At 30.2% G+C, this 25,250-nt stretch overlaps 2 protein-coding genes across 3 annotated transcripts in view; one reads left to right on the forward strand and one right to left on the reverse strand.

Annotated features, from left to right (window-relative positions):
* Nucleotides 1-2,558, reverse strand: part of LOC134725285 (myocardin-related transcription factor B-like) — a 72,010-nt gene extending 69,452 nt beyond the window's left edge. Inside the window, exon 1 of the mRNA XM_063588972.1 lies at nucleotides 2,466-2,558. The gene's annotated coding sequence lies outside the window, so the exon portion shown is untranslated. The remainder of the gene's footprint in view (nucleotides 1-2,465) is intronic.
* Nucleotides 2,559-2,695: 137 nt separating this feature from the next.
* On the forward strand, nucleotides 2,696-24,578 carry LOC134725286 (3-phosphoinositide-dependent protein kinase 1-like). Of its 2 annotated transcripts, none has more exons than XM_063588974.1 (15): nucleotides 2,696-2,829; nucleotides 4,114-4,238; nucleotides 5,723-5,765; nucleotides 8,743-8,880; nucleotides 9,584-9,728; nucleotides 10,746-10,858; nucleotides 12,470-12,560; nucleotides 15,292-15,360; nucleotides 16,819-16,915; nucleotides 17,962-18,135; nucleotides 18,609-18,667; nucleotides 20,760-20,877; nucleotides 21,243-21,340; nucleotides 21,797-21,851; nucleotides 22,693-24,578. In XM_063588974.1, the coding sequence occupies exons 2-15, from the start codon at nucleotides 4,134-4,136 to the stop codon at nucleotides 22,816-22,818; spliced, it is 1,431 nt and encodes a 476-aa protein (XP_063445044.1). In that variant the 5' UTR covers nucleotides 2,696-2,829; nucleotides 4,114-4,133; the 3' UTR covers nucleotides 22,819-24,578. The 2 variants fall into 2 exon arrangements, with proteins under 2 accessions (XP_063445044.1, XP_063445046.1); XM_063588976.1 differs by having other exon boundaries at nucleotides 2,700-2,862.
* Nucleotides 24,579-25,250: the final 672 nt, after the last annotated feature.

Below are 25,250 nucleotides of genomic sequence, written 5' to 3' on the forward strand. Positions count from 1 at the left end.
GAACTCCGTCAGACAGGCATGTATTATTTTAATCATACCATACAGCAAATATTGTTAGCTTATTGCTTATAGTATCTGAGAAACAGATTTATGTTAAAAAAACAGGATTAAAACTTATAAAAAAAGGCAGGACCTAATAGAGTGAAAAATAAAAAGGCAGAACAGAGAAACAGACCTAATATTGAAAACTGAACAGTGCCTAATGAACCATAAAAATGAAGTCAAGGTCATATTAATAACCCTGCCAGACAATATGTACACTGTGTACACAATGCAATAATTCAATACACTAAATCAAGGATTTGTATAGTATACTATACAAATCCTTGCTTTCAGGTGGATCCGGCCCCACGTTGATCCGGCCCAAGTCGATCCGTCTCACGTCAATCTGGCCCCACGTCGATCCGGCCCACGTCAATCCGACCCCACATGGATCCGGCCCATATGTAAAGTCAATCCGGCACCAATAAAAAAGGCAATAAAAAATATGTTTATAAGGAATAAAAATAAAGATATGTATTAATTGTAATTCATTAATGTTTATGATTTTTATTAAAATGTAAAAGGTGTACGTTAAACAAAATAAAAAAGGCCTTTGAAAAATATTTTCTTTAGATGAGTTTAAAACAACTAGGTTGATTATGTTATTATTACAAGTTTTCAAGATTATTGTATGATTATATTAAAACGTATATAACAAATAGTTACATACACAACGGTACAAGCCGATCCCCAAGCTGATACATACAAACTTTGTTTTTCTTTTAATTTCTTTAAATTTCTAAAATGTTGTTTGATTTGCCGAAACCTGTGCATTTAATGTCATGTTATTTTCATGCAATAAAGCATAATGGATACTCATACACACAACTATTCAAAATTGTCAACTTTAAGAAAAATATATTAACAATATTCGATATCACAAAAAAAACAAGTGTTATAGCTAGAAGCCTGAAAAAAAAATACAATTAATACTTATTATTTATACCAAACAAAAGATCAAACTATAAAGACCTTGTTGATTACGTACCTTTAATTAATCAGGCTTTGATTGAATTAAGTGATTACCAGTGGCATTACCTGATTAGTTCACAATCATCAGACAATTGTTGAATAAACAAACCAATTATAGACTAATGATTTGGTTAAACAAGACATTATGGTGAATAAAATTTTAACGGTTCCATTGGACTGCAAATATTAATTTAGCTACTCTGTGTGAGAAGTAAATAAAATAAAAATCGCCATGACATTCAAAGTCAACATGGAAAATATCTTCATATTTTAAAATATGTTGGAGCTGCTATACACACAGACACAATAACAGTCAGTTTCGTATCGATTTAAAATAGTTCTTTAACTGGTACTCCAGTACTTCACTTATCTGTTGTCGTTCATCATCGACACTTTTTGCAAATTCCGTTTATACTGTTCAAATTTGTGACAAATTCCTCCATATAGTGAATACAGTTGATTCATATTTTATTATGGGGACAGATCGACTTGGGGCCGTATCGACGTGGGCCAGATCGACTTGGGCCGGATCGACTTGAGGTCGGATTGACTTGGGGCCGGAACGACCATATACCCAAATCGTTGACTAAATATAGTGGGACTATTGTAGGATCTGAATATAAATCAAACCACAAAAACTTAATATTGCTAATATTCTAAATCAATGAACCATGTCTACAATGCTTAAATAACTGTTTGACAAATATCCTGATAACAAATTTGAACTTAGGTGACAGATAACAAGTTTAATACTCTGGCAACATTTTAAAATTACATGTCTGTTTGAATGACATTTTATTGATATCATCAGAAACTATTACAGTAATAGCGAGTAGGTTTCTAACACATGTCATTTTCTGTATTGTATCTTTGTTGACTATGTTCCAATGATAAAATCAGCTACAATTAGGTAGTGTCAAGTCTCGTCAATATACATTGTATATGTTTCTGTGAGGGTGCATAAGAAATTTATGATACATCACAAAATGGGATGCAAATGTGAAAGGAGTAAACGTGAATGTGAGTAAACTTGTTTAAGCGTGAAGGTTCACAGATTCAGGTGCAACTGTTTTCAAGGCTCCTTGTAAACAACTTGTGTTCTTATGGAGAAAATAAGTTGGATAATTTTACTATCAACTAGTATCAGCATACCAAACAGGATAGACTTGGTTTAAACAGCAGAAACATGTGATTATCTTTACAGAACCTACCAAAGTCGTACTATCAAATGAAATGGCTTTAGCAATATAGGCACCAGAGATAAAGTTATGTTTCTGAGTTCAGACAGTTGCAAAAACAGTGACAAATTTTGCTGTCAATTATTCACGCGGTAAAGACTTATGCCATCTGTAACATTATCTAAGACTTTAGGTTTAGAGGCAATCAGATCAGGCAATTGACAAGTTATTGCCTGATCTAGATCTTATTTTTCGTATGAAAAACAACCTTACATTTGATTCCGGAAATAGGTTCTGTCATCCGCCATTCACGAAAGTCCCGGATGTTGTAAATGCTATAAATAGATACATATTTGTTTCATGAAAATTCTGTATGTAAATGCTAAATAAAAGTTGAATTATAAGTTACTTAAATGCATACTATTGTTTGCACTATGTATCTCACTAAAACATTAAAAAGCCGATGCAATAAGGATGTTCATTACTGACAGATCTTGCGCAAATGCGCTTGCGTTTGGTTACCTTTCAACTTCCGGATTTGAGAAAAATAAGAAGATGCCGGGTTGAAATTGTAAAGAAAGTGAATTAACTTTGTATTAAGACTTAATTGGCGATAACAGATATGTGTTTCTAACTGGTAATTGAATGATCCATACCACAATCATCTTAGGTGATTTTTCGTTGAATTAACTTTGAATTAAGCATACACTCAAACAAATTGAATTAAGCATACACTCAAACAAATGTCCATTCCCCATATCTGTATAATGAATAATTAAGATGACAGTACTCTTTCAAAGGGTGTGACTTTTTGTTTCACATCCCTTTCCATTAAAAAGATAGATATGCAGAGATTTTCATTATCAGATTGAATATTTGGGCTGACGAATTTGTATAGCACAATTCTGTATTCTGTATAGCACAATATCTTTCACTAAATCTGTTGTGTATACAGTTTGATACTTGCGCGTCCGATATACATGTTCCTTAATGATATTTAGAAATCTGTCCTACTTGACCTAACAATCTGTCTTTCTCTAACTTTTGATGTCAAACAACAATCACTTTTTCCATTGTGATGTTTGTGGTGTCAGATATTTTCTATTAGAGAATAGAATAGAATATGACGTCACAATTTTACGGGAACTTTTGTGATGTCCAGTTAAGGCGGAAAAATAGAATACGGTGAATTAGTGAGGATAACCTGATTTCTTTACATGCTGTTATTGCCTATTAAGTAGTGTTGTAACTTAGTGTACTCTTTATCCGTGCTCTGTGGCTATTGTTTATATGTTCGTTGTTTTTTGTGTGCTCTATTTTGATTTAATGAGTCTTATGAATTTGGCCGTTTAATCAGTTGTTGCCATTTGTCTTTATTAGTCATATTTGTTTTTGTCAAAGTGTACTGTTTTAAGCAAGTTTTCTTGTTACAATTGTTTTCCATTCTCACATTGGGCCGTTTATAGCAGATTTCATAGCTCATTGTTGAAGGCTGTACAGTGACCTATAGTTGTTAAAATGTTTGTGTCATTTTGGTCTTTTGTGGATAGTTGTCTCATTGGCAATCATACCACATCTTCTTTTTTATATATTCATAGTACAGGTTTCACTGATTAATGAAGGCTGTATGGTGACCTCAGTCCTGGTGTACTATCCAATGTCTATTGAGTGCTGGCTAACTTATTTTATAATGTTGAAAATTGATTAGAATTTGCTTTAATCAATTATGTGTTATCGAAATATTTATTATAATATTTATTGGCTAAATAACCCATAGTTGCATATAATCTGAAACAAAACATAAAAAGTTATTATGATATAATTTTATTATATAGATTTGTAAATAACAAGTTTATAAAGATATTGATAACTAATTTTACTTGTCCTAAGATAAAAATTAACATGCTATTTCACATTAAAGGTATATATTGATCTGAAAAAATGTCTCAAATTCAAGAGGGAGGTGATGGCAATAAAAAGCCAGTGAAAAAGACGCCAAATGACTTTATGTTTGGAAAGGTCATTGGTGAAGGTTCCTATTCTACAGTAAGTATTTAAACTTTAAAAAGTACAGTTGCATATATACAAATTTATACTTTCTGCATTCTTGAACTATGACTACATGCATTCTATGTCATTTGGTTTCATTTGGAGAGTTGTCTCGTTGTCAACCATACCTCATTTTCTTATTTTTGTCGAGCCTGCAACTTTTGTTGCAGAAAGCTCGACATAGGGATAGTGATCCGGCAGCGGCGTTAGCTAACTTCTTAAAAGCTTTATATTTTTGAAGGTGGAAGACCTGGATGCTTCATACTTTGTATATAAATGCCTCATGTTACGAAGTTTCCGTCAGTCACATGTCCAATGTCCTTGACCTCATTTTCATGGTTCAGTGACTACTTGAAAAAAAAGTTAAGATTTTTTGTAATGTTAACTTCTCTCTTATTATAAGTAATTGGATAACTATATTTGGTGTGTGTGTAGCTTGCAAGGTCCTCATACCCGTCAGACAGTTTTCACTTGACCTCAACCTCATTTCATGGATCAGTGAACAAGGTTAAGTTTTGGTGGTCAAGTCCATATCTCAGATACTATAAGCAAAAGGTCTGGTATATCTGGTGTATGGAAGGATTGTAAGGTGTACATGTCCAACTGGCAGGTGTCATTTGACCTTGAACTCATTTTCATGGTTCAGTGGTGTTAGTTCAGTTTTTGTGTTTTGGTCTGTTTTTCTTATACTTTATGCAATAGGTCTACTATATTTAGTGTATGGAATAATTGTAAGGTGTACATGTCTAACTGACAGGTGTCATCTGACCTTGACCTCATTTTCATGGTTCAGTGGTCAAAGTTTAGTTTTTTGAGTTTTGGTCTATTTTTCTAATACATGTTTGTACTTTATGCATTAGGTCAACTATATTTGGTGTATGAAAATATTTTATGATCTATATGTCTGTTACGCAGGTTTTATTTGACCTTGACCTCATTTTCACTGTCCATTGCTTAGTGTTAAGTGTTTGTTTTTTGGTCTGTTTTTATTAATTTTTAAGCAATAAGTCAACTATATTTGTTGTATTGAAGAATTGTTACATGTCTGCCTGGCATTGTTCATCTGATCTTGACCTCATTTTCATGGTTCATTGATCAATGTTTCGTTTTCTTGGTTAATGTAGAGATTATGTGACAGTTGTAATAAAGTTTTATATTTAGGTCTATCAACATAATATCAATGATTAGAAAAGAAGGCGAGACATTTCAGCGTGTGCACTCTTGTTATATCATCTATTTCATTTGGACAATGATATTAAAATAAAGTACATGTAGCTATAAAGTTTTCAATGGATATTGTTGAATATTCTGAAGTTAATAAGAAATTCTGACTTACCAAAAGAAAGTTTACTTTTTGTATTTTATCAAATAACATTTTTGGCAATATTAAAGATTCCAATTTTTAAGGAAAAAAATAAAGATGTGTTCAATATAAGTTAGTAACAAGTTAACATAACATAACTTTACAATGTCATTTTAAGGTATATTTAGCAAAGGAAGTAGAGACTGGAACAGAATTTGCAAGTAAGTTTCAAACTAATATATATTTCTTAAAATTCTTTTACATGAAGAATAGGAACAAAAGTATGTCCTTAAACTTTAAAGTGTTTTTTCATAACATTGGCTAAATTGATATGTATAAGAACAGATGTTATAACATTGGCTAAATTGATATGTATAAGAACAGATGTTATAACATTGGCTAAATTGATATGTATAAGAACAGATGTTATAACATTGGCTAAATTGATATGTATAAGAACAGATGTTATAACATTGGCTAAATTGATATGTATAAGAACAGATGTTATAACATTGGCTAAATTGATATGTATAAGAACAGATGTTATAACATTGGCTAAATTGATATGTATAAGAACAGATGTTATAACATTGGCTAAATTGATACAGTGTTCTCCCCAGGCCCTTAAAGGACCACGGGCCCGCGATGTATAATTTTCTGCCGCGGTGGTATCGTTCTTGCCGCGATGTATAATTTTTCTCCGTGGTGCTAAAGTTTTCGGTAAAAAAAAACGTATTAAAATCGTTAAAGTTTCAGATGACTTCAACTTTACATCAAAATTGACCAGTTCTAACCAGTTTAATCCAGTATTGACAAGTAGCTTGTTTACACCACGTGATCGATTTACCTGTTGAGGTCAACCTTGATGATTGGATTTAATCGATGTACATGATCCTTTTGTGTTTTAATTAAGAGATCATAATTTTAATAACAGACTTGTGAGGGACAAGCAGACATTTGTTAATGAACCCTATTACGCCAGTCTCAAGTCAAAATAATTTGCCTTTTAGGAATTAATTGTGGAGTTACTTCCCCTGATTTGGCTAATTACAAATAAATGCTCCTCACATATAATTTCTCATTGCAAATAAAAATAAAGTACAAATTGAATGCAAAATTATATTATAATGTTACATAAAGGATAAAAACACTCTTAGAACATACCAACAAACATGTTTTGCAAATTATTTTTGAGAATCATACCATTATTGATGCACAGACATATTATTATAGATAGGTATATTTTAAGAAAGGGAAATCCGTTGACTATAACAGGCGTACTATGCTACTGTTACAACTCTGATACATATAGGGATGAACCTTGAAAATATATAACTCTTTTAAAGTACCCTCCACATCTGTAAGTACTAATCATAAAAAACAATTTTGTTAATGTCTAAAACTATGGAAAATAGTTTTTAATTTACTGAAGGTTTTGTATTAAAATCTTGTTCAAAGTTCATTGTTATGGTGAAATCTAACATGGGCATGTGTAGTGTAACTGCAAGTATTGGGACAAAATGGCTTGATCAAAATATAAGAAGTGACTTTAGCTTAAAGACTAATTGTGTTTTCTTTTATTTATTCTTCAAAGATATTAAAGTAATACAAACTGTTTATTGATTTACTTTTTCTACCAATAATTCTCTGACCCAAAGTCCTACAACACAGTACCACAGTAAACAAAACAAAGGCAAACAGGTAATGACAAAAAGTAACAAGAAAAAAATAAGCGAAGCAACGCGACACAAAATACTGTAAAATTCATTTCGTCACGCGTTACCCTGGTGCTATCCAAAAATCCTGGGGAGAACACTGTGATATGTACATGTATAAGAACAGATGTTATAACATTGGCTAAATTGATATGTATACCGTAGTTGGGCATGTATAGTCCGCACTTTTTTTCCTTAAATATGTAGTTTGTACAAGGGGTGCGGACTATACACAACTATAGACGATTTTCGAAATTTATTAAAAAAAAATTTTTTTTTTTTTTTTTTTTTTTTTTTAAATTTCGTTTTTCTGCATCAACAATGTATATTGGAGACGTTTATTGTATTTACTTCATTTAATTCTCATTCTTTTATTCTTTTTTAACTTTTCTTTTCAAAATTGATTATTAAAAGTAAAGGTGTGACATCCTGCATAGGTAATCAAGAGAGGTAATTAAGGATTAAGTATGGGTGTGTAGCAATTAAATAATGATGTCAAGTTTTGACAGGTGTTAAATATTATAATCCCAGGCAATAAAACAACATGATCAATGAAAAGATTATATAAGATTAAATAGTTTTAAAATTTTGATTACTGCTAAATAATTTAGATAAATGTTTGATCTCTTTTTTCTTTTGTTCCATAATATTCAAATTATTTCTGTTATATTATATATCAGCTTGGACATACTTAGACAAATGTTGATTTTAAAATGATTCTCTTGATTAATAACTACTTATATAAAATTATTAAATATTAACTACCTGATGAAAAGTTCTACCATTTCATTTTTTTATGAAATAAATAAAACATAATTATTTATTTTTATAAAATACATGGAGAATAGCTCTCTTTCAATGGATTTTTACAGTGAACTAGACTTTTACAATAATTTTTTTTTTTTTTTTTTTTTTTTTTGTTACAAAACTTTTTTTCTCGATTTTAAGGGGATGTAAAGGGGGTGCGGACTATACATAAATGCGTACTATACACGGCCGAATACGGTAAGAACAGATGTTATAACATTGGCTAAATTGATATGTATAAGAACAGATGTTATAACATTGGCTAAATTGATATGTATAAGAACAGATGTTATAACATTGGCTAAATTGATATGTATAAGAACAGATGTTATAACATTGGCTAAATTGATATGTATAAGAACAGATGTTATAACATTGGCTAAATTGATATGTATAAGAACAGTTGTTATAACATTGGCTTAATTGATATATATAAGAACAGATGTTATAACATTTGCTAAATTGATATGTATAAGAACAGATGTTATAAAATTGGCTAAATTGATATATATAAGAACAGATGGAACTAAGATGACAAGTGAAAACAACAAATGGATATAAATGCATTGCTCTTCTGACTTAACAGACACTTTTGTCTTTTAAATAAAAAAAAACAAAAGGATACAGACATTACATTTAATTGTCAGAATTTAAAGCATTTTTGTTTTCTTTGCAGTTAAAGTTTTAGAAAAGAGACATATAATGAGGGAAAAGAAATCACAATATGTGATGAGAGAAAAAGAAGTTTTAATGAAGATGAATCATCCATTTATAATTAGATTATATTTTACATTTCAAGATACAGATAGATTATGTATCCTTTTAAAGGTTATTTAATTCATTATAAAAGTCGTTATAGAATTTTAATGAATAAAAGTAGATACAGAATCACAACAACACTTTACATTATCTAAACAGAACACCTTTGGACAGAACATTTTGTTTGTAGTATACAGGTTTTACTGTAAATCAATTATCTGGCCATTAGAGGTCACAATATGGTGTCAAGACTTAGTGATAAGCAAGATCTCACACAAAATTATATAGTAAACAATCAGAATCTGGAAAAGTTCTTACATATTATCAGTAAACTAAGCAATAGGAAATAGATAATGACAACAACCAATAGTCTTCATTATACATGTACTGATTGAACAATAATGATAAATGCTATCACAGTAAGGGCTGTCAAGAAAAAATATATATATGAGGTTGGGGATTTCACACAGTTCAAACATATGAGGTTATGTATGCAAAGTAAAATGCATGTATGGATGAAAAGTGCCTTCAAACCACTACCCCGTCACTTCACATTAATTTCTATTTCTAAATGACTTAATGTTGACATGAAAACTTACCATAATGGCTTTTGAAGAACCATACCAAAAAACCCTAAACAAATTCTTCCACAATACATCGAAGAATTTTGATAATTTGACCTTTTATGATTATGATTCAATACAATGGCATTTCATTGATTTCGAAAAGTAGAGTTATGATTCCTTAATGAAACAAAGATTTTGTGTTAAACTATGCAGAACGAGGGGAGCTTTTGGATTATCTACATAAGTTGTCATCCTTTGACGTACCTTGTTCTCAGTGGTATGCAGCCGAAATTGTACATGCTTTAGAATATATGCACAGTTTGAATTTTATTCATAGGTAAGATTTTCATAGTTTTTGAATGTCTGTAAATAGTTATCAAAGGTACCAGGATTATAATTTAACATGCCAGACATGTGTTTCATCTACATAAGACTCATCAGTGACGCTCAGATCAAAATAGTTCTGAAGCCAAACCCGTATAAACTTGAAGAGCATTGAGGACCCAAAATTCCATAAAGTTGTGCCTGAACTTTATTAAAGAAAGACTATTGATATGGAAAAAACACTTCTGACTTTAAGTATAATAAAGTTATTTATATAAGTATATGATATTTGTAGAAAAGATAATTTTTGAGTTTGATGCATTTCCTACAAAAACTTTGGTTTTAGTGAACATCATTTCGGTTTAGGGGCATACTCACTTCCATTCCAAATTTGAGCGAGTTGTTGAAAAACTATGATGCTATATTGCACAAACTACATGTATTTTGCAAATTGAATTCTCATAGTTGACAATCAGCACTGCTGTCATTAGGTAATTGTGATAAAGTACCTACAGAACAAACATTATTTCTAGATAATCCTGCACTATGACGATGATCATTATCAGTGCAGTGATCCCCTCTATCTGGTAAATGACATCATAAAGGCGCGCATAATTGTGTTTTCCAGTAAAGGACAAACTCGAAATTGGTCTATTAAGACACCATGTCATAGATATCTTTAAAGATATTTTACATTATGTTAGGATTATGTAAAAGACCCCAAATGGGATCAATTAGTTTAAAAATGCATTAAGTTAATTACTTTTCGAATACCTTATAAAATTTAATTACATTTATCCTTTTGTTTTAAGCAATTAGCTAAATTTAACAGGTGCTATGGAATGCCTTTAACTTTCATTTAGATAAGTGTGTTTGTCATCACTGATCACTGTGATGAAGAATAGTAAATGAACTGTTTCTTTGCAATTGGTGTTAAACAGTTGTCATATATACAAAGTGATTCTAGACTATGTAGATATTTCTGTTTTACATAAAAATGGTCTTTTTCATAAGTTTTTCTATATTTCAGAGATTTAAAGCCTGAAAATATTTTATTAAACACAGATATGCACATACTGATAACAGATTTTGGCAGTGCAAAGATCTTAAAAAGAGAAGAAGAAGAGATAAAACCAGAGGAAGGTGTGCTTTCTAACCATAATGCGATATATATGATATATTTGGCTGCATGATTGTTTCAGCGGTTTAGCTTTTTATGTTTCAATAATACATATCATAGTTTCAGTGAAATAATCTTTTTAAGTTTTTACATCTTTATAGAACAGAACAAACATACCTTTATGTCTCATTGAGGCATTGTCTCCTAGAATCATACACAAGAGAAAAAATATCTCAAATTTATATTGACCTATAAGTGTATCAAAAAGAATGCCCCATCACATTTACTAGCAAATTTCTTTATGTTTCAGACAGTAAATCTATTTATGCCTTGTCAACCATCTTGGTTGAACAATTTTCCTGCATCTTCTTTCAATGTCTATAATATTACAATTGTTAGTACATGTACTTTCAAATACAAAATAACAAAAATCACTTTTTGAAAGTTGATAACAATGTCCATTATTGATTTTTATTTCTTCTTAACATGTTATGCAGTTGTATTGAACCTTATAGTTTTTACTGTTAAACTAATGTATGCCATATACTTAATATATTTTTGTTTTAAACTAGATGAATTCTTTTCTTTGACGGAGGCCTCAGGTGGTAATGAGTTGTATAACAAACTATGTAACCCTCCCATATCAGTGTATTGTTGTTGTTATTCTGTTGTCACAATCATGATTAGATTGAGTCTGAAACAAATTTGTTTAGATATCAATAACTTGGCAAAACTTATTTTATATTTTATGATCAAGAGATATCATCCACAGCCAAAAAAACTTTTCATTTGTATTATGCTTAATTGATTAATGAACTTAATTTTTTTATTGGCCTTATTTTCATAGTTAATGTTGAGTTTAATTAAAACCTAAATCTTAAAGACTTTCAACATGAAATTAAAACATTAATAAAGCAGTCATCTCAGTGTATGCACTGTTGTTTCATCCAGTTTTATTACTTGTTATGAGTAATACATGTAGGACACTTATATTTGGTTTAAACTATCATTGCAAGTTGAACATTTTCTACAGACTTGTTTCACCTGACAATGACCTGATATCACAGGTCAGTGTTCAACAAAAGGCTTCTCATTGTTAGGTCCATTTCTCAAATACCTTATTAAAGTAATAGGTTCAACTGAATTTGATGTATGGAATGATGTAAATGTGTACATGTTTGTCTGTTAGGATCCTATGACCTTTATGATATTTTCATGGTCAACGTTTCCTTTTCATAATTCGAATCAGTATTGATTCTCAGATTCTATTTGCAACAGGTCAACTATATTCGGTGTGTGATTGATTGTTTTGTGTTCATGTTTTTCTGGCAGGGTTCCTTTGTTTGACCTGACCTCATATTCATGAATCATTGACAATGCTTAGATTATGTGATACCTGTAATCTACAATGATATTGTTTTTCAACATAAATTTAATATTTGTTATTGCAATTATTGAACAATTTTCAAAAATGCTCAGGAATTTTGAAGAATAATTATGCTTTTAAATTTAAAATGGCTTTTTAGTTTTGTTCAACCTATCCTGTTGCTATTTTCTTCGTAATAAAACCCTTAAAAGTTTTAACAGTTGACTTAGCAATTGCTGCAATAAGATTTTCTTCTTTCTGTTTTCAGAACACCATACACAAAGGAGAAAGAATTCTTTTGTAGGAACTGCCCAGTATGTGTCTCCAGAAGTTCTCACCAGTAAACAAGTCTGTAGTAGGTTAGTATGGTCTCACAAGTTCTCACCAGTAAACAAGTCTGTAGTAGGTTAGTATGCTCTCACAAGTTCTCATCAGTAAACAAGTCTGTAGTAGGTTAGTATGCTCTCACGAGTTCTCACCAGTAAACAAGTCTGTAGTAGGTTAGTATGCTCTCACAAGTTCTCACCAGTAAACAAGTCTGTAGTAGGTTAGTATGCTCTCACTAGTTCTCACCAGTAAACAAGTCTGTAGTAGGTTAGTATGCTCTCACAAGTTCTCACCAGTAAACAAGTCTGTAGTAGGTTAGTATGCTCTCACAAGTTCTCACCAGTAAACAAGTCTGTAGTAGGTTAGTATGCTCTCACAAGTTCTCACCAGTAAAAAACAAGTCTGTAGTAGGTTAGTATGCTCTCACAAGTTCTCATCAGTAAACAAGTCTGTAGTAGGTTAGTATGCTCTCACAAGTTCTCACCAGTAAACAAGTCTGTAGTAGGTTAGTATGCTCTCACAAGTTCTCACCAGTAAACAAGTCTGTAGTAGGTTAGTATGCTCTCACGAGTTCTCACCAGTAAACAAGTCTGTAGTAGGTTAGTATGCTCTCACGAGTTCTCACCAGTAAACAAGTCTGTAGTAGGTTAGTATGCTCTCACGAGTTCTCACCAGTAAACAAGTCTGTAGTAGGTTAGTATGCTCTCACGAGTTCTCACCAGTAAACAAGTCTGTAGTAGGTTAGTATGCTCTCACGAGTTCTCACCAGTAAACAAGTCTGTAGTAGGTTAGTATGCTCTCACGAGTTCTCACCAGTAAACAAGTCTGTAGTAGGTTAGTATGCTCTCACGAGTTCTCACCAGTTAACAAGTCTGTAGTAGGTTAGTATAACTAGCAAAGTTCTCATCTTAAATAATGTAAAACAATAAGAAGGATTGGTTTGATTGCCAATTAGACTACTCTGCATAAGAGACCAAATGACTCAGAAATTAACAACTACAATTTACTGAAAGGCTTTCAACAATGAACAAAGCCTATATTAAGGCCCATATTCACAACAACAAAGAAATCAAACAAGAAAACTAATGGCTAAATTTATGTTCAAAATGATGAAGGAAAAACAAATATGATACACAGCAACAAACGACAACCAATGAATTACAGGCTCCTGGCTTAGACAGGCACATACAGGGTACTTGTACAAAAAAAACACTTACATATAGATCTAAGAGAACTTTCACATACTAACAGCTAGTTCAAAGCCAACAACAACTTCCAGCAACTTTAATCTGTAATCAGGTTTGTACAGTGTTCTCCCCAGTCTGTTTTAGCGTCGCGGTACCGTGACGCTATATTTTCTTCCCTCGATGCTATAATTATTTTCAGAATGTTATTTTTCTCGTTTCTATATGGCAAAGCCATGTCCTTAATTTTGAACTTTCATCTAATTACCGCTTAATATGATCATAATAAATATATATATCACCTTTAATCTCTTCAAGTCGGACAATAAACAATTAAGAGTGATTAAATATGTGTTGATTGCCCTTTGGGGAATAACTGTTTGGATAGGAATACCCTAAGCTGTCACTTGTGACATGATTAATACCACGTGGTCTGCAAAATATAACAGTAGTATTACTTTCTTTCTCTTCTAATCACTTTTTGTAAATCGAGAGTGAAATTTTTTACTATGAGCTAAATAAGTTTTGGTCTTTCTTTAGAAAGTCATCATAATTGGCCTTAGTTTATGTTTCATACATTAAATGCATTTAAAACGCCATATTCATTCCAAATCTCTTGTCAAACATTGTTTATTTTCGTATTTTGCATTGCCTTCGGCTGCCATTAAATATTTTAGTGTTAACTACTGATCGGAACCGTACCATATATGACAAAAATCTGTATTTTACGATAACTACATTTGCACAAATGGCACAGTAGACAGAAAACAATGAAACCAAGAGAAAACTAAGCATTAACAGACTATTTGTTAGATAACTTAACAATATATATCATTTTGATAAAAAGAAACAACTGGGATTGATTCATTGAATACCATGAACCAATATATTTAATTCATAGACATGATAAAGATTTTTTTTTTAACTGGGTAGGTAGGGTAACTGGAACCACACATATATTTTGATAATTTGGCCCAAGAGGAAAAATAATTCTGGAAACTATAAATGAATATAGAAAACATAAACTGAAAATACTGTTATCATGGTTATAGTTTAATATATTGTATTATCAGTCATGAATTCAACAATATTGACACAAAGAGTAGGGTTGAATAGAATATTTCATTCACCAAATAAGGACCTATAGCATACAAACAATATAATACATTTTGTAATCAACAATAACACATATATCATAATGGAAATAGAGCATTGCCACGACGCGACAAATTACATTGATAAAAATACATTTTTTTACGCCAAATGTGATGCTTTCCAAAATTTCTGGGGAGAACACTGTTTGTAGCAAGTGTGACGGGTTATTTCACATAGATTTTTATTAATTTTATTATAGTTAATAAACAAGTCAAAGTTAAGCAAACATCAAACAATCTACACATTAAACATGGAGTTAAACTGTAGCAATTTAAACTTGAAAACCCTGATAAGATATGTATGTGGAAAAATAATTTTAAATTTCCTTTTCAATGCAGAGTCATTGGGAATTGAATGTCTTATATTGTTACAATCTGATATTTTTACAAATGTTGTCTAATTTCTTTTAAATAATTTCTTTCAGCTCTGACTTGTGGGCTTTAGGTTGTATTATTTATCAGTTATTGTCTGGCCTACCACCATTCAGAGGAGGGTAAGTACCATCATTTAAAGGTCATTAAGTGATTATTTCAAGGTTTAACCTATATATCATACATTACAGTAGACTCCACCTAATCGGATATCGTCTAAACAAATATATTGGCTATTGTAATATTATTTCAAAACACCAAACCATTCCCTATATGTTTAGTGTTAATTGCATCAGGTAATCGAATATCGGATATAAGAATATATCGTCAAATCGGATAAGAATATTGGGTAATTTTGTTAAAAACCATGTACAATTGGATATTTTCAATGATTTTCTAACAGGAAATGGACCCGGAAGTTATGATTTTACAATCTTACAGACAAGAAGATTTTGTTTTTAATAAATAAAAAGATCTTTTTCTTATTAAATTGTTGTCTTTATTCATTGGTTTCCTTTGTCATGTGAATTACATGCCCTTTTACTTCAAATGGTTTGAATCTATTTATAAATTATAGAAGACTCAGTTAACAAGGGAAGTACGTTGCTGTTGGGAGAATTTTGATTAACTCAAAATGCTCATAGAATGAGAAATATAATCTAAACTGAATGTACCTCCTTCTGAATAATTTATTGCAATATAAAAATAAATCCCTTTTGACAAGAAAAATCTGACTTTTGTCAGTTCCAAATATTTTTTCACATAACCATGTGTCATGGCCGCCATATTGGTTTGTTTACAAATTTGTGAAGAAGCCTCTAGAACCATGACCTAAACATAAAGTCTTCAGAAAACGTAAACTTTATGCAATAAGATTTTATCAATCATGATAATTTTCATAAATTTAGATTTGATTATTTAAAGAAATAAAATTATAACAATTACGATTTAAGCTTAGAGATTCTACACAGACATGCTTTGATCTATTTTATAGCCCAATTAGTTTACCTGTGTGAAAATATAAATAATGGATATTAATTTGTTTACTAAACAAATAAAGACAAACAATGGATGGAAGATAATAATTTACATGAATATTTCAGGACATATTTGATTTATTTTAATAAATATAGGATTTAAAAACTGTACGTGTAAACAAGTTTAATCATTACATAATCAGCTGATATTTTTTTACGCAAACATCGTGTAAATGCACCTGATAAAAATCACCTCCAGCTTCCTCTTGCCCTTTCACATATTAAGCAATTGTCAGGGTTAGTAACATCTCAGGATAAGATCTACTTATAATTGCAGTAGAATATTCAATGAATATACATTCATTGTCTAATTGAATATATCGGGTAATCAGATATTTTTAGCTGACATTTTGGGTATCCGATTAGCCAGAGTCGACTGTATGTATTTTTCTTTGCAATTCATTTTGTTTTTGTAATTTCAATGAGTTAGATGTCTTTGCATTATAGCCCTGACCTATATACATATTGATATAGTGGTGAAAAATTCTGGTAAGAGAGACAATTTTGATCAATTCATTGTAAATTATTATTTATATTTTGCAGTCATGAATTTCAAATATTCCAAAAAATCCAGAAATTAGAATATGAATTTCCAGATGGCTTTGATCCACTTGCCAGAGATTTGGTAGAAAAATTGCTGGTAAGTATTTTCACAGTGAAGGTCAGTGTTGTGATGAATGAATCAAAATATGTAAGAACATAATGCAATGTTACTTGATGTACTCTTCTTCATTTCATAGAATAAAACCTGGTTCAAAGGCTTTAAAATCCAAGAAAGAATTGAAATTTGCATAGAGTTATAGTGGATACCAAAAATAACGTTAAAAAATATGAACTTAGTTACATTGTGGTTGATTATTGAATTTTCATCTGTTTAGTGGATACCAATCAATAAGGAATATTTTCATTCCTCTGGGATATTTTACTGCTATTGGCACATTTAATATTCTTAGAGGGGGTTATTTTCACCTGTAGTATGTATATCAACCTACCCATTTATTGTATGAAAAAATTTCAAAATTACAAGGAACCACATATTTTGCTGCATTTGAGTGATATTGTTTTGCAATATTCTAGGAATAACTGTATACTAACCTGATGTTAATTTTATACAGCAATTTTCATGTTGCTTTATGGTATTTTTAGTCAACATCTTCTGGAAAAGGATAATGTAGATATATTATACTGCAATAACAATTTTGAAATGTCAATTATACCTAGAGTGAACCATGAGATGGTATAAGCCAAAAAACTGACCACTCATAACATGTAATCAAAATCAATTGAGTGGAATATAGTAAGGATATTGACAGTAAAAAATTGTATCTGTTCCTCACATACATATCTATTTTTATTTTGATTGGAAAATCCCACACATTTCATGGCATCTAGTGATAGTCTAAAACTGTGCACACAATTGCAGATGTCATACAACATATTTTAGATATATGATTTTCCAGTGTTTTCTATCAGTTGTATCAGAAAAGATAAAGAAATATTGTATTTGTAGACTTTCAATCCTTAAACTGGCAATTGATGGCCACAAATCTCTCAATATTATATTGTTATCTCCTTACTATGAATTAAAAGATATTTTGGAGAAGTGACCATCATTGATTAGGCAATTTAACCAAAAACAAACACCTGCTAAAAGACTTTAATAATGCTTAATTTTGGATTTTTTAGGTTATTGAACCTACACAACGACTTGGTTGTGAAGAACTAGGTGGAATGGAACAGCTAAAATCTCATCCCTTCTTTGAAGGAATAGATTGGGAACATTTATCTGAACAAAAACCACCAGAACTACTTCCATATTTACCAGCAACAAAAGACAATCCAGATGAACTGTGGAGTCGGGTTAGTATGTTTATATTAAGTTCAATTTTCTTTTTGTCTCTCACCTTATAGTTTAATGTCAAAAAGTGAAGTTACTTATCCTAATTGTTTTTGAAGATGTGTGAGCCCTGCATACATTTTTTTTTAAACACAAATTTGAAATGAATGTAAATTGAATGAGAAAGTTTTTGTATATCATGTACTTATGTATAGAGAAATAAATGAATGTTTTTATGTGATTTGAAAAATGCTACAAAGTTATAATGATGCATTTGGAGTAATAAAACTCACAATTTGAATTTGCTATCAATACTTTACAATAAAAAAATTGAAATTAAACAATTCATAGACCTTTGCATTATTTAAGATCCACACAAATAAATGCACACTTGTTAACAGAATATATTTATGTATTAAATGCAAATGATTTATTAATGTAAGCTAAAATATTGTCAGCTATGTTCTTAATTTAAAAAGTCCATTCTTTATTTCAGCCTGGCTTTGATGATAAAAGAATTGTAGAACTTATAACCAATAATGTTAGTGATAATTTGTAAGTAGACATTTTTTTATTTAAAATAAATTCAAACTTGCTTGATCCAGTAAAATTTTATACATATAGAGTATTTGTCAAGCCATCGACTTAAGTTGAAAAAGCGAGACATAGCGATCCTACATTCCATCAGTGTCCACAAATATTCACTCTGTGGTTAAAGTTTTTGAAATTTTAATAACTTTTTTGAAATATATCCTGGATTTCTACCAAACTGGGACAGAAGCTTGTTTATGATCAGAAGATAGTATCCAGTAGTAAATTCAAACTTGCTTGATCCAGTAAAATTTTATACATATAGAGTATTTGTCAAGCCATCGACTTAAGTTGAAAAAGCGAGACATAGCGATCCTACATTCCATCAGTGTCCACAAATATTCACTCTGTGGTTAAAGTTTTTGAAATTTTAATAACTTTTTTGAAATATATCCTGGATTTCTACCAAACTGGGACAGAAGCTTGTTTATGATCAGAAGATAGTATCCAGTAGTAAATTTTGTAAAAATAAAATTTCTTTTTTTCCGTATTTTACTTATAAATGGACTTAGTTTTTTCTGCCAGGAAACATAACATTCACTCTGAGGTTAAAGATTTTAACATTTTAATAACTTTCTTAAACTATCCTGGAATTGTACGAAACTTGGCCAGAAGCTTTTTTATGATCAGATTGAAGATAATATCCAGAAGTGAATTTTGCAAAAAAAAAATCAATTTTTCGTGTATTTTCTTATAAATGGACTTAGTTTTTTCTGCCAGGAAACATTATATTCACTCTAAGGTTAAAGTTTTTAACATTTTAATAACTTTCTTAAACTATCCTGGAATTGTACGAAACTTGGCCAGAATCCTGTTTATGATCAGATTGAAGATAGTATCCAGAAGTAAATTTTGCCAAAAAAAAAATCCATTTTTCATGTATTTTCTTATAAATGAACTTTTCTTCCAGTTAACATTACATACAGTCTGCAGTTAAATTTTTTAAAACAATTTTAAGATTCTTAAACTAGCCTTGATTTTTACCAAACTTGCACAGAAGCTTCTGACAATCAAAAGATAGTATCAAGAGGAATGATTTTATTGATTTTTTTCATCATTTTTGTTGAGTGTGTGATTAACAGCAAAAGAAGGTGAGACACTGTGTTCTGTGGAACCCTTACAATTTTTTTTCTAAATTTCCTTATATTTACAGAATTTCAAAAAGTATCTTAGATATACTGATGATCTTTTTAGTATTTATTAATTTAAGGAATAATTAATGCAAGCTATACTTTATTGTAGTTTTAACACAGGTAGGCATTATATTTGGAATTATTTTTTCCCGAGCGATAGTGAGGGCTAAAATAACACAAATATAATGCCTACCCATGTTTAAACTACAATAAAGTATAGCTTGCATCAATTATTTCGATTCTGATTAGGACAATTAAGGTAATTTCTATGTCCAATGTGTATAAGGGTAGAGCAATTGTATAGGCTTGCATGAACCTCCCTTTTTGTTTGCTGGCACTGTGATAATAACTTTCTTAAACTATCCTCAGAGGGAGGAGTTTGAACAGCCAGCATGAACCGTTGTCGTATCTAGTTCAAATATGTCAATTTCGGAATGCAACACATTGCAGTCATAATAAATGAATTAGTAACAACATGTGCATCATTTAAAAGTTTGGAAGTGTTTTAACTTAATGAAATATATTAAATGTATGTCAATTTGATAAAATTCATTTAGTTCGTAGTAGTTAATATAGGCATGTGCAAATAAAAATTATTGGATTTAGAGAATGTATGTCTACATTCATATGTGTATTGAACACAAACTTTCGATAATAATATTAAAAATTTGGGGTTTACATGATTATAACATCCCATTTTTGTGAAACAAAAGAGTAATATATATATATATAACTTGCACTTTGCATTCTATCTTTATCAAGTTCCCAATGACAATGGGAAAGACTCTGGCAAAGGTAAAGATTATATGATACCATTGTTAACAAAAGCAATCTTTACTTAATGCTTTGCTTTTTTGTATCATTGTACTTTCCAGATTCTTTTTGTATTCTGAGATTAATATTAATGTACATACTTTTAATAGGAGTATAACTGAAGATGAAAGAAACAAAAGATTAGAGGAACAAAAGAAAAATAATGAATATCACAAATTTGTGGAAGACAACCTTATTCTGAAACAGGGTCTAGTGGATAAAAGAAAGGTATTGTAGATAGGTGCCAATAATACACTTCAAATAAAATAAACTGCTCTAGATTAATGTATTTTCTTAAGGCTTGATAGATTATTGAATGAAAAATGTAAATCAATTGCCAGAGTGTTAAAACAGCATAAAAACAATTTCTTTACATAATGAATATACTCGAAAATATTGTATTGATAAATTGTGTTGTATGTAAAGAACAAATTTACAAATCATTTGTTTAACACAAGGTTTAAATGTGTAACTTTTGATTCACACTAAAGGACCCTTTGTGTTAGTAGTCCTATGTGTAAATCACTACACATTGAATCACAGTTTAGTACATGTCAAATAAGATTTCTATGTCTTACTTTTTTCTCTTCCAGGGTTTATTTGCAAGAAGACGTATGCTTTTATTAACAGAGGGACCACATTTATATTATGTTGATCCGGCCAACAAAGTTTTAAAGGGACAAATTCCATGGTTAGTATTTTCTATGAACTAATATTTATGTAATGTAAGCATGAATTATTTTTTTTCTCTTCAAGTTTATTGTTAAATACAGCTCATACCCAACAATTTAATTTGTTTTTCACTTAGGTCTATAATTTGTTTTTCACTTCGGTCTATAATGTAGGTTTCTATTGAAATATATCAATTATTTGCTACACTTTTTTTATAATGCCTTGCATCTGATGCTTGAATGACTCGAGGTAATTTATTCATTTACTTCCATGTAAAGGATTTGTACCCTCCAGTTTGAACAGAGTCTGAAGCACATTATCCTTTAAACATGTTTAAACGGAGATTGGGCAGTATTCTATATAAAAAGAATTGAATGTATCTATTAACTGATATTTTTATGGAAATCTATCTAGTATAAAATATTCCAGAAAGCATTATGTGATAGATTATTTATATCTATTTATATAATTGTAGGTCAGAAGATCTGCGACCAGAGGCAAAGAATTTTAAAACTTTTTTCATTCACACAGTAAGTATAAATTGATTTTTGGTGGGATTATTTTTTTAAAATTATAAGAAAAGATAAGAAACTGTAGTAATTATCAGTATCTTGTGATGTTAATTGGTGTATATAACATTTAGTTCAAGGTCATTGTAATTGAAAATTGGGGAAAAATGCCCCCACGTTGGTACTCAAGTTTCTTTAAAAAAAAAGATTTGTTATGCCCTACCTACAATATTAGAGGGGCATTATGTTTTCTGGTCTGTGTGTTTGTTCGTTAGTCTGTCTTGCTTCAGGTTAAAGAATTTGTCAAGGTAGTTTATGATGGAGCTGAAGTCCAATCAACTTGAAACTTAGTACACATGTTCCTTATGACAATCTTTCTAATTTTAAAGCCAAATTAGACTTTTGACCCAAATTTCACAGTCCACTGAACATAGAAAATGAAAGTGTGAGTTTCAGGTTAAATTTTTTGGTCAATGAAGTTATTGCTGTCAGAAGTTGAAGTTCAATCAACTTGAAAATTAGTACAAATGCTCCTTATGGAATGATCTTTCTACTTTTAATGTCAAATACAATTTTTACCCAATTTTACAGTCCATTTAACATGGAAAATGATAGTGCGAGTTGGGTATCCGTGTACTTTGGACACATTCTTGTTTGTAGATAAAATGTGACTTTTAACTATTATGGAATATTTGATTGGACAGGGTCATGACGGATCCCTGGCTAATAAAACAAGGGCACAAGAGGTGTTTTTGTAAAACAATTAAAATATGTAGTTAATGATACACTATTATTTTTAACTACATTTTATAAGCACTATATTTGAAGTATCAAAAGTAATTTTGGATTAAATATTTTTCAGCCTAACAGAACATACTATTTAGAAGATAAAAAATTAGGATCTCAAGACTGGGTGCAAAAAGTTGATGAAGTGTGGAAAACTTATTATGGTGATAAAAAAACAAAGGATGGATCTAAAAATGGATGACAATAGCTGTGAATTATGAAATATTCATTGTTATTCCATGTAATAAATTCAGACCACTGGACAGAACAAAACATTTAGCATTCTGGATTAGTAACAGCAGCTTGATTAGAAATTTTTATTGGAAGTTTATACATAATTTCAATTTTTTAAATATGCTAGTCTTTAGAGCTGACATTCAAATATGTTTGTAGAAAAATCATGTCTTTATTATATTTGACCATGGTGAGCACTAGAAGTTTGAAAGCTGCATGGAAAGAAATATTTTTATTAATTTGTTTTTGTTTTTTTGTTGTTTTTTTTTAAATTCATCTGTCAGTAACCAATAACTTCACAAAAATCTTTAATAATGCAATAAATTTATTCAATCCATAACCATGCATGTCTAGCATTTAGATATTGAAATTGTAAAACATAATGGGGGGATTACAAAAATCTCAAGGCTTTAAATAAAAATATTTGAAGCCGTCTAAATAATTTAACTAGACACATAAGCTTCATTTCAATTTAAAATGTTACATAACTATCTGTTAATAGTTGTATGGGTATAAATGATTGAATATTGAGTTTTAATTGATAGTGTACTGGGTATGAATGATTGTCTACTGTCTTAATTGATAGTTTATGGGTGTGAGCAATTGTTCTCTCAGTCTTTATTGGTAGTGTAATGGGTACATGTGGTTAATCATTGATTCATAATTGAAATTGTTATGGTATATAATTAATCCTCCACTCTTCTGCTACTAATATTAGTTAAAACCATAATAAATAAATATGAGATAACTAAATTAATTCCTGGCTATTTGTTAATGGAATGAAACAGAATACACAATTGCAATGGGTTTTTTTAATGTTGGGATATATGTTGTTCAGTTAATGAATGTATTTATTTGACAAGTTTGTATATTCGAATTTTAAGAGAGAGAAGTATGTTAAGTAAACCATTAATGCTTTGTATAGATAATTTATTAGTGTAACTGTGTTATGAGGAACACAGAAACGTCATGTTTTACTTAGAGCTGTTCCAGAATTGATTTGTATGGGGAGAGGGTAGGGTCAAAAGGCACTTCTGTTTAAATTTGATGAGTCCTGGTTATTTTAGAAAGATAGCCTGAACAATGATATGCATATTTATTTAAACTTAATGCATAAAACGGTAAAACAATAAGTGCCCTCCAACCCCAATAAATTTATTATTGGAACAGCCTTTATAAATGTGAATTCATTCATGTGACATTTTTATTACATCATACTAGATATTTAAACAAAATACTTATCTTGTTCAAACTTGCTTTTTTTTTTTTAAATATCTTGTATTTATAATATGACACAAAAATTGTAATATAAACATGGATAGTTATGAATGTAGAGTACATAAAATGATCATTTATAGATTATATGGCTTAAAAAATGCATGGAATGATGTTATTCATAGCTGTGAATTATTATATGTACATAGAGTAATCATATATTGAAGCTTTGATTCAGCATTGTTATACATACGTATGTATATAAAGTTATCATTTCATGATAGCAATGACTCAGCGCATGAATTGTAATACACATGTAGAAATGTGTGTACATAGATTTATCTTTAATAATTAAAAGCTCCGACTCAATACATTTACTGTAATACAGATATATGTTCATTGGTTATCATTGTTGATAACTATAACTAAGCACATGAATTGTAATATGTACATAAAAAGTAACCATGGTGCAGCAATATTCTGTGATAATAAATAAAGACTATTTCCATTTCATTTTCTGTAACTTGTTATTATACCCCCTGTCTCATGACCAATTTTTGAATCCACAACTGCTCAAGAACAGCTTGACAAAATGAAAGAAACTTAATTTCTTAAATTTTCACAAAATCTTATTCCCATTGTGTATTTTTATACCTCCTATTTTATTTGTTCACTTGTGTCATTTCATTTCTAAGAGCATGGACTTAGTAATTGCTTTATTTGGAGGTAACCGTTTTGTATCTGCAACTCCTCATGAGCCCCTTTTAAAAGATGTATATGTTTTTTTTATCAGAATCATATATGAGGTATCAATCAACTTAAGTTTTTATTTGTTCAATAGTGGTGTTGGGAACAAGTTGTTTTAATTCTCTTTGTAGATGTTTTTGTTATGACTTAATATGAGTTTCAGTTATTTTCCTTGGTATCAATTTTCAAGTGGTATATGATTTTCCTGTTTGACTAGCCAAAGTGAAACATGCTGTACAACTAAGTCTGACAAGAGATCATTACTACCTGGTATTGATAAATCGAGCAAGGCTATAAAAAGAAATTCAAATTGTTTAGTTAACAACTTTTTTTGAAAAAAGTTTGGTTGTAGGTAAAAAAACAAGTCGAATTTGGTTGATGTATGAAGGAAATTGTGCACATATAAATCTAACAAAAGAAAAGAAAAGAAAATCTTAC

This window comes from Mytilus trossulus, chromosome 7 (assembly GCF_036588685.1).
Source record: "Mytilus trossulus isolate FHL-02 chromosome 7, PNRI_Mtr1.1.1.hap1, whole genome shotgun sequence".
NCBI lineage: Eukaryota > Metazoa > Mollusca > Bivalvia > Mytilida > Mytilidae > Mytilus > Mytilus trossulus.